This window comes from Triticum aestivum, chromosome 3B, assembly GCF_018294505.1.
Source record: "Triticum aestivum cultivar Chinese Spring chromosome 3B, IWGSC CS RefSeq v2.1, whole genome shotgun sequence".
Taxonomy (NCBI): domain Eukaryota; kingdom Viridiplantae; phylum Streptophyta; class Magnoliopsida; order Poales; family Poaceae; genus Triticum; species Triticum aestivum.
The window spans coordinates 778,880,923-778,892,024 of record NC_057801.1 but is presented as its reverse complement, the minus strand read 5'-3'; the positions used below and the strand labels follow the sequence as shown (position 1 = coordinate 778,892,024).

Sequence of the window (11,102 nt, the reverse complement as noted above, 5' to 3'; positions counted from 1 at the left end):
TATTTGAAAACATGAACCTTTTATAATAACATGAATAGTTTTTGAATTTGTGATTGTTTTTTAAGAAGGAAACACTGAACACTCAGAACAATTTTAAAAAATATTTTTCTTTAAACTCAGACATTATTCTGAATTTGCGAACATTTCTCTAAAACATGAATATTTTTCATATTTGGAATATTTTTAAAATGCTACTTTTTTGGAAAATCTCAAATAACTTTGGAAAACACAAAGAAAAAAAATGGATTTTTTTAAAAATCTGAACCAATATTGGAAGGAGAACAAAGATCTAGTGTTCTGAACGTTTTGCAAAACATAATATATTTTAAAATTTTGTGCATTTTGTAAAAAATATGATTTTTCTGAAATTATGAACTTTTAAAAAAATTGAATTTAATGAACAAGGGAGAAATAAAAATAAACTTGAAAGAAAAAAGACAAAAGAAATAGAAAAGAAAAGGAGAAAGAAACGAAAAAAGAAAAACAGAAACGTAAGACAGAACAAAAGGAAAAAATGGTTCAAGCCAACTTGGGCACTCTATGCAAATTTGCGACTATTTTGGAATGAGAACAAAGATGTAATGTTTTGAACATTTTTCAAAATGGAATATATTGCAAAATTCTGAACATTTTTTAAAAATTGAAATTTCCTGATATTAAAAACTTTTTCTGAAAAAATAGTATACGAAAAAGGGACAAAGAAAAATAAAATTCAAAGGAAAAAAGGCAAAAGAAACAGGAAAGAAAAAGGGAATAAAGAAAAATAGAAACATAGAAACATAACTCAGAACAAAGTAAAAGAAAACGGGTTAGCCCAGCTTGGTGGCCATGTGCGAATTAGCGGCTATTTGACGCTCACAGCAATAAATAGAGTTTTGCTACCTACATGCGTACGAAAATAAACGGGCTGGCTTTGCTGGGCCACGCTGCTGGCGGCGCATGTACGAAATTCTTGCGTTTTTCCTTTTTTAATAGAGAGCGGACAAAAATTTAGTACCACCTCGAATAGAAAAAAACTATTCAATGGTGAACGGATGAAAAAATTGGAGAAACGCACCTTGCTTTATTAGTACTAGTAAGCGTGCACATGCAATGCACGTCTCTACCAAAGTTGATCATGAAATTCAAGTGTGTATTCAATTCTGAATTCAATGGTCTATATTTTTTTTAAATAAAAGAGAATGACTATAGTGTATGATGATCCCGGCCACTCAAGGTCATATAGTGAGAAGTTTAATACAAACGCATCAATTGTCTTTTGAGGATGTCATGTGAAGTTTAAATAGACCAAAAAGAAATCAAAATCCAAGAAGAAATCAAAATCGTACAGTGAAGATTTCAGATTGTCTAATTTATTGTGTGAACTTGAAAGGAGTTATAGTACATACAAGCTTTGTCGATATGAAGATGGCAGAGATGCAAACTTTGAACCAAAGATATACAAACAGTGCAGTCTTGGAAAAACTAAATTTGTTCCCTCTTGGATTCAGGCTACATGTTATCTTCAGAATTTGAATTAATGGGGTCGACTACAGCAACGCCCATGGGAGTCATAACAGGCACCAATTGTAAGCTTGAAGAGTCTGTCGGTAATCAGGACCATCTTTGCCCCGTTCTGAGTCTCTCATCTTCTGGAGTGCAACATTCATGAACAAAAAAAATAAGAAAGGAAATTTAAGATTTTCTGTATGACATAGATGACATGCAAGTCACACTTCCTATTAAGTTAATCTTAGTTCTGGCAAGATTAATCATGAATTAAATTTATTCTATCAACCCTCAACAGTGGAGAAATGTCTACTATTCCAGAATTTCCAAATTGTACAATAAGGAAGTAGCCATGAGTAGATCATGCGCTAGAATAATCATTGTTTCACAAAGCTAACCAGGAAAGAAAAAAATCCACACTAAATCTAGGAAGACCAAAGCCACGCGACAAGACCTTCCTAATGAGATGAATATACCCTCAAGAAAATAAATCATAACAAAATTTTCACGAAATAAGTAACTTAAAATGCTAAAAATGAAGATACTGCATAATGCCATGCGGCTATTAGTAGAGATGTGAAAATCCATTTGAAGCAACCTCATGTTAGTTTACTTCGTGGAAAAGAAACTCAAAACAAGTCAAGTGTGTAGGTGCATGGCAGTTCAAGTGTATAGGTGTCTAATAACACCGCCAAAGGATTATATAGCCAAACTAATTCATGATTCATATAACTAAAACAATCTAGTGTAAGCTTTCATGTTGCGAAGAGCACAATCATATATCATCACACCACTGAACTACACCTTGGAGCCTGGGAAACAATGCTTCTACTGCATTTCTTTCTTTGTCATCCTAAGAAAAAAAGCGAGATCAAAATCGAAACTGACAATTATTCCAAGATAACTTCTTTAGCACAGATCAAATGGAAAATTACAATATCTTTATTTTCTTGACACACATCTCATCAATGAAAAGTTCCATGCTATCTTATTCTCTCTTACTAAATCATGTGGTGTTTCACAGTATGTATGATAATTCAATCCTCATTACATAATTACAATAGATTTTGTTTGTTATAAGAAATAAAAGTACAATCAACTGTAATTAAGCATTATATGAAACAAAAAAATCAAGTGGGGTCAAACCAAGATAGCACTAAGGCATTTGTATGAGCACAAAAATCCACCAAGTGGATAAGAACAGCTGGCATTGTACTGACACGGTGGCACCTAGTCACTCACCCCTATAGGGATACTAAGCAAGAATACCGAATATTGCAAGATGTTTTAAAAAACATTCTGTACAGCTCAAAAAAAAATTGAAACTTTTTATAACCATGCATACACACATATACTACATATGTGCAAAAATTCATAACATTTTGCTTTCCCACGTGGCGTACAAAAAAAAGACAAATATGTATGTTCAAATGGGCCAGAATTTTTTGTTTTGGGGCCGGAATTTTTTTTGTAAAGCTTACAAATTACATTTTTTTCAATTTTTTTCCATAGATCGGTAGTGAACTCATACATTCCACAATATTATTTTTGATTTTTTTTGAAACTCTTAATATGGTTTTTGCTTTTTTCAAAAAAAGGGCACCATGGTGCCCGAGCACACAAACTTCACACTCGCAAGAGGACATGCTACTTGGAAAACAAAGAAAAAGGAAGTAAATCAGAACTAAAATAATCTCAAGTGGAGAGCTGAACGACAAAGTCAACAGCCTGCTATCTGTTGATAAATAAGAGGACGGCCTAATTCTGGAACGGTTGGGTCTGCACAGCCGAAGTCAATGCCTTTTCCTTTTCCCACATAAATTTATAAAAAAAATGAGATAAAACCAATATACATATTTTGATTAAGCTTCCACAATCCGATTTGTGGACCCTAACAGCTTAGGATGCCCCCTTACATATGTTGACTGTATGAATAGGCTCGTGACAGATTGTTTTTCTTTTACGGATCAAGTCTTTACCATGGTGCTTTGTTCCTTCCAGCAACTACTTGACCACACTATAGTTCTCGAGTGACCAAACTAAATTGAGATGTTTGAAACAACAAAACGGTAAGCAACACACCTGAAGCACATCATGATGTGAGATCGATCATCTGCCAATTCTCTGCCTTTTGCTTGTCGAAGAGCTGTGGTAGCATGTTGCTGGAGGTCCAACAGTAGTACATCACTCTGTTGGCTGAGACATGCATCAACATCCATCACACCTATCGGGCTTTGTGGCACAGAGAACATTGACGATCCTGTTGAATATAGGACAATGGTTCCCATTGCTATCTTGTCTTGAATCAATTCATTGATGCAACCAAACCTTTTCAATCTGCAATACATCATAAGCCTTGTTGGTTGATGCAGCCAAACCAAATACAATACATCCTAAGCCAAGTCGGTTGATACACCATAAATCGGCTGCAACTCCAAATAAGAAAATGTTCAGAGAGAAAAAGAAAGCAATGAAATTGAGATCAGCGTTCTTGCCTGCATATTGTCAATTTCCTCCGGGTCTTGTTGATGCCTTTGAGAACTCTAAGCACTTCACGCGGAGGAAAGAAACATTCAGGCAAGTCTCCATCACTACAACAGTACATCCACTAAGTTAAAAAAAGGTTTCGAACTCACCTCCATGGCAAACTCAAAGGAAAATAATGTACTCACGCAGCTTTAAAGTAGGCATTTCCGAAATGAAAATCAAAATTGAATTAGAACACAACTTACAAAATTAAGGTTATTGGAAGAAAAATACGACCAAATTCATGAAATTCTCATAACATTTGTACTCTGAATGACAACAGAAAAAAGGAAAGAAGAAATGAATAACAATAATTGGAAGGATACAACAACATATGCTTTAAATAGAATTAGCTAGTTAAGTCTGCAAGAAGAACATACGAAGCTAGCATGGCTCTAGCAACTAACAAAGTACAATTTAGGCAAGCACGCCAGACCAGCTACAGACCATTTAATCGCCAGTGTTGAAAGACATAACTCTGAAACGCAGACCTACACATCTCCTTGCGTCCTCAGCTATCTGTGTACCTTCCCTTTGTCCGGATGGTCTTCTTCATGTTGTAGGGGCCACCGCCCTTGGGGCTCACTGGCGCGTTTGCCATTAGCTGCTGCTCCTCCTACACCACATCTCCAACCATGATAAAAAAGGCAAACGATTCAAGTTCGAGTTAGTCAAGGAGTGACTTGATTCTTATGGAATCACTCAAATGATATGATCCCTCTTTGCAGATGCAAATAAGATCTTTCAGCATTGTACAATTCTTCTTTATACAAGTACTCAACTACTCGTGAGAGTTAAACTACGCATCCATGCACCGTCTCTTTGCAGCATTGTGACAACAAGTGGCACTTGTAGTAGGAAAACATATGCAGTGTTAAGAACTACTGGTATGACAATTTTATAGTATGATAAAATCAATGCAGAAAATGAACAGACCATATAATTAAGCTGAATCTAAATGAATTTGGTCAGACATTAGATAAATTTTCTGGACAATCTAATCCAAATGTGTCGAGAACATCCTAATACAAGTACTTTTGGTAGAACAAAGGAATTCAAAAAGCCTCAAGCCAGTTACACTCGTCGCGATCTTGTGCACCACCTTCTTCTTTCTGATCCACAACCAAAGGTGTCACATTAGCAGGGTAAATCCCAAGCTTTCATGGAGCACTCACGACAATCGAGGTCGAGACCTACCGGTTTAATCAGTTTCAGGTGGTCATGATGATTGACAAACTAACTCCCTTGAAGCAAAAAAGAATGGATTACAGATAGTATGATCAATCAGAATGTCAGATTTCTAACTTTTGGTTATAGTTTACCCTATTCCGGTAGAGTTAGATAAATTCGGACTGAAATGTCAAAGTTATGGTTTTGCTCGGGAGGACGTTGATTATCACCGGTGTTCGTCAGGTCCTAAAACGGGGCACGCTCAGACTGAAATGGATCTGCGCCTGGTTGGTCATTCATCTGCAACGAATGTTACAAATGTGAAACTGCACATGCACCAAATCCTGAAGAAAATGCAAAGACCTAGTATGAGACATCAGTTCAACATGAGAAGAAGCGCACACGCAGAGTTCATGAGGGACATGAGAATAACTATACACAGAATCTAATTTCTTAATTTTCAACAAAACGGGAATTCCAGCCATAGCCTTCAGTATTTAAAATTTGGCGCATGGCGTATCAAATCAAAAAGAAAAAGCTCGAAGCAAAGGAACTTACCGATGAGGTATGTGATGAAGTCGTGGCCGACAGACGGGCGCCGCGCGGCATAGGAGATGCGGCAGGGCGGGGCCGGCAGGCAGGCGCCGTGATCCACACGAGATGGCGGAGGGCGGGCCGGAGGCCAGCGTTGTAGGAGAGGCGCACGGGCGGGCCAGGCCGATGGCGAGCGGTGCGAAGGGAGGTTGCACTGGTTATACAGGAGACGGCGGAAGGGCGGATCCGGCGGCAGGTGTCGTGCGCCATAGGAGAGGCAGACGGGCAGGCCGACGTCGAGCGGGGCGAAGGGAGGTTACGCCGGCGGCGGGCGTCGTACTCTGTGGGAGAGACCCGGAGGCAAAGGGAGCACATCGGTGGGGAGGGATGCGGGGCAGCGGAGGTCAACGGGAGATAGACATGGACGGCGTCGGAGGCCCGCCCCGTTGGGAGGAGGAGAGGCGGGCAGCCACCAGGGGAATCCTGCCACCAGGTCGTGGCGCGGGTGTGGCGGTTTCTTTTCCAGAAACGTCCGGTGGATGGATTAGTGATCGATGGTGCGGGCGTGGCTTAATCGTGTGGCTTGCTGCGTTAAACACGAAGATAATTTAGACCTTGGGATCTAGTGGATAGACGGTTCTGGTTATTTGGGTGTAGTAGATAGATAAAAAAAGTAGGTATAGGTATAGGTATAGGTATAGATAAGAAAAAACAACACGCGTCACGATATATACTAAGTCTTAGTATATATAAGGCGTAGATAGCCAAGCATATCAATATGTGCCTCGGTAATAAAAATATTTATACCAGCTTAATCTCTATGACCATGCCTCGCTCATCAAACAAGTTGTAGTATTTCTTTCCAACACGAACGATCATGCATTGCAACAATTGTTTTCAAATAAACACACATCGAATCAGTATTTATTTTCTCGAGTTGGTAATCATCCAAGTAGTACTCCCTCTGTAAACAAATATACTTATATTTGTTTACAGAGGGAGTAGATAGATTGTCCAGACCGATCTGGCTTTAAAAATTCAATGCTTGAAATACAAAAATACTTACGGTGATAAACAACCTGATGGCCCGACTAGATGCCTCTGCACTACGACAGCCGGCGGGAACCATGGCTTAATCACGGCCGTGTCCTGGTTTCGTCCTCTACCGGTGCATGCGCGCGGATGGAGAGCAGCGGCAATCAAGTACAAAGTTATGATCGACTTGTTGGAATTATGTGTCCTGCAACTATATTCAAATTACTAGGAATTACTAATATTCGGAATACCTCATTATGGAATTATACATGTATTTATGCATGGAATTACTGTACATCATTATCATGGAATTATCACTTGTTGGAATGAACTTAAGCTGTTTGCTTAAGGAAGCTGGTCGATTATCAGTGGAATACAATATACTATTTATATTGGAAAGACTACCCGGGTACAGTGATAATCGGAAGGAGCTAGATCATATAGTTAGATTACAGCCCTAATGTTGGTCTACATAACTAGAGGAATTTACACTCTATTATGGCGCGTTGCTCACAAGCGCGTGCTCCGGGGACATGACGGGTAGAATCCGTTAACAGACAAATATGATCGTGGTTGGTAATTTGATCTGGACTCTATCCCGGAAACTAGTGGAAACGACTAGGAATCTTATATCTGTATAAGAGGTGGACTCTTTGGAAAGACAATATAAGAAGGTCCCTACCCCCTAGCCTCAGATATGCGAATTGTGAGCGGCACCACGGATAAGCGCAGAGGAATAGGGGGTAGACCAAAAACCTAAATTTCTTACATTGGCATCGGAGCTAGGTTGAAGGTGGCCGCCACTATCCTAATCCGTCCTGCAACTCTGCCGTTGAGGTGGACGGCTGCCATCCGGATACAACCCGCTGCGTATCGTTCTGTCCCCGCGTGCGTCTAGTGCATGATCTACCGCTTCTTCCTGGTCGCACTCCTGCGGCGCGTCAAGCGGGTGCTAGCCGCGGCAGAATCCCAGGTGCTTCTGTGTTCGGGGCTATGCGTTCGATCGTCCCGGAAAAGTGACACGGATCGAGGACTGCTGGTACATCTTGCATGCCCGTGGATCGTGAAGGCCCGTAATCCCACTACTTCAAACTGCCGCCGGCCGGCCGCGGCCGTGAACCTCTGTCGCCGTTGTAGCCATCGCCATCCACAAATAATCCGCTGTGTCCGCTGCTGTCGATTGATGTGCTGACTGCTCAGTGCTGCACGCATACGCTGCTCGCACTTAACGCGGCTAGTATGCGATTATATCGCATGCGTGTTCCCTGATGCAGCGCGAGGAAAGTCAGGTTCGAGTGATCAACCAATAAAGGAGTACATCTGGATCGCTCTCAAAGCGCATGTTGATCAAGGAAGGCTAGTGTCCTTGGCTGTTTTGTTTCTTTGCGCGAGCGGATCGAGAGTAATAGTGCTGATTGTACATTAGTACTACGGATTGCAAAGAGCCAAAGAGGTGCACAAGTGATCACATACACGTCAATTCTTCGCTGGATTTCTTTGTTCTACTGCTGGAGGAAGTGTTGCGTCGTCATGAAGAGAGAAGTTTCGGTTCCAGCAAAGTACATTACCCTCATCAAGGACATGTACGATAATGTTGTGACAAGTGTTCGAACAAGTGATGTCGACACCGATGACTTCCCGATTAAGATAGGACTGCATCAGGGGTCAGCTTTGAGCCCTTATCTTTTTGCATTGGTGATGGATGAGGTCACAGGGGATATAGTAGGAGATATCCCATGGTGTATGCTCTTTGCGGATGATGTGGTGCTAGTTGACGATAGTCGGACGGGGGTAAATAGGAAGTTAGAGTTATGGAGACAAACCTTGAAATCGAAAGGGTTTAGGCTTAGTAGAACTAAAACCGAGTACATGATGTGCGGTTTCAGTACTACTAGGTGTGAGGAGGAGGAGGTTAGCCTTGATGGCCAGGTGGTACCTCGGAAGGACACCTTTCGATATTTGGGGTCAATGTTGCAGGAGGATGGGGGTATTGATGAAGATGTGAACCATCGAATCAAAGCCGGATGGATGAAGTGGCGCCAAACTTCTGGCATTCTCTATGACAAGAGAGTGCCACAAAAGCTAAAAGGCAAGTTCTACAGGACGGCGGTTCGACCCGCAATGTTGTATGGCGCGGAGTGTTGGCCCACTAAAAGGCGACATGTTCAACAGTTAGGTGTGGCGGAGATGCGTATGTTGAGATGGATGTGTGGCCACACGAGGAAGGATCGAGTCCGGAATGATGATATACGAGATAGAGTTGGGGTAGCACCTATTGAGGAGAAGCTTGTCCAACATCGTCTGAGATGGTTTGGGCATATTCAGCGTAGGCCTCCAGAAGCTCCAGTGCATAGCGGACGGCTAAAGCGTGCGGAGAATGTCAAGAGAGGGCGGGGTCGACCGAATTTGACATGGGAGGAGTCCGTTAAGAGAGACCTGAAGGTTGGAGTATCGACAAAGAGCTAGCTATGGACAGGGGTGCGTGGAAGCTTGCTATCCATGTGCCAGAGCCATGAGTTGGTTGCGAGATCTTATGGGTTTCACCTCTAGCCTACCCCAACTTGTTTGGGACTAAAGGCTTTGTTGTTGTTGTTGTTGTTGTTGTTGAGGCTTGTCGCTGGGGTTTTTTGGCAGGCTGCAGGCCTTATTTGACTATTGATGCCACTTTTCTCACATGGAGGTTTAAAGGACAGTTAGTAGTAGCTTGTGCAGTTGATGCACACAATTTTGTATTTCCAGTTGCCTACGGTGTGCTGGAGACACAGTCTGAGGAGAGTTGGGCTTGGTTTTTGCATAATCTGCGCCGGGCTATTGCACATCCCAATGGGTTGGTCATTCATACAGATACCTGCAAAGGTTTAGAAGTGGCCGTGGACAATGTGTTCCCTGGAGTAGAGCACAGGGAATGCATGCGTCACCTTGCTGCAAATTTCATGAAGAAATTCAAAGAAAAGGTGTATACCGACAATTTATGGCCAGCATCTTTGACTTGCAGTGTGAAGAAGCAGAACTACCACTTGAGGCAGTTATACATGAATCTCAAAGTGAAAGAATACTTGGAAACACACCATTCCAAGTTATGGGCCAGAAGCCAATTCAGTGAACTGAGCAAAGTTGACTATGTGCACAATAATCTAGCAGAGTCTTTCGACTCAACGATCCGGAAATAAAAGGGGCATTATGTGGTGGATTTGCTTGACAGGATAAGGATAGAATACATGCAAAAATTTTATTATTGTGTAGGAATAGCCGAGGCAAAATTCATGGGCCACATTATCGTCCCTACCGTGATGAATGAACTGAAGTAGAAAACAACAGGCTTGGAAATGAACATGACTCTTTGCTCGGGTACCACAGCAGAGATATCATATTTGGATAAAGAGAAGAGGGAATGGAGATATCCAGTGGATTTAGAAGCTAGAACTTGCAGTTGTAGGCAATGGCAGATAACTGGGTTGCCATGCATTCATGCCTTGTTTTTCATCACTTCTCTCCTAGGTCCAGCATGGAACATACATCAATATGTGCATGATTACTACTCTGTTGCAAGCTTCAAAGCCACATATACTTATGCCTTGCCTGCTATGGAGGGAAAACAACAATGGGACATGCTGGACCCTGGATTCAAGCTTTGCTCTCCGGTTCTAAAGAGAGCATCAGGTAGACCAAGGAAGAGTCGAATCAGACCTCGCAGCAAAGGAGCTGGACTTGGAGCGAGGTAGCGTAAGTGCACAAGGTGTGGTTGGTCTGGTCATTTCGGTAAGTATTGTGATAACACAGTAGATCCAGCATTCGGAGAGAGTTTCAATGAAGGCTTCGATGAAAATGTTGGTCAGCAGCCGGTTGCCTCAATAGATGATGAAAATGATGGTCAACAACCGGTTGCATCAGATGAGGATTTTGACGAGGTTCCAAATGATGATGGTCAACAGCTGCATGATTTTGACGATGATCCAAAATATCCTCCAAATAATGATTCAAGTGAGGCTCCAAATGGTGATCCAAGTGAGGCTCCAAATGGTGGTCATGGTGATCCAAGTGAGGCTCCAAATGATGGTCTAAGTGAGGCTCCAAATGGTGACCAATCTTCTGTTGCTGTGAGTTCTGCTAGGTATCTAAATCTTGCAAGGGTCAAATACTACTGTACATTTATCACTTGACATGATGTCATTACCCTTTATGTTTTGCACAACTCTATGGTAGGTTTGAAGAAGATGCGCAAGGTACCGACAACCAAGAGAAGAAGAGAAGAAGCAATGAGCACAAGATGCACGAAGAGCAAAGTGATGGCAAGAAGCTCAAGGAACAGACAAAAGCCCCAACGATATTTATCAATAATTATGAAACAT

At 41.6% G+C, this 11,102-nt stretch overlaps 1 protein-coding gene across 3 annotated transcripts; it reads right to left on the bottom strand.

Moving 5' to 3' along the window:
- Positions 1–1,325: 1,325 nt before the first annotated feature.
- On the bottom strand, positions 1,326–6,235 carry LOC123066529 (uncharacterized). Of its 3 annotated transcripts, none has more exons than XM_044489587.1 (5): positions 5,743–6,235; positions 4,542–5,528; positions 3,984–4,079; positions 3,571–3,825; positions 1,326–1,631 (listed from the first exon to the last, which is right to left on the bottom strand). In XM_044489587.1, exons 2-5 carry the CDS (start codon positions 4,613–4,615, stop codon positions 1,625–1,627), a joined length of 432 nt encoding a protein of 143 aa, XP_044345522.1. In that variant the 5' UTR covers positions 4,616–5,528; positions 5,743–6,235; the 3' UTR covers positions 1,326–1,624. The 3 variants fall into 3 exon arrangements, with proteins under 3 accessions (XP_044345522.1, XP_044345525.1, XP_044345523.1); XM_044489590.1 differs by having other exon boundaries at positions 1,326–1,628; XM_044489588.1 differs by having other exon boundaries at positions 4,542–5,484.
- Between the last annotated feature and the right edge of the window lie 4,867 nt (positions 6,236–11,102).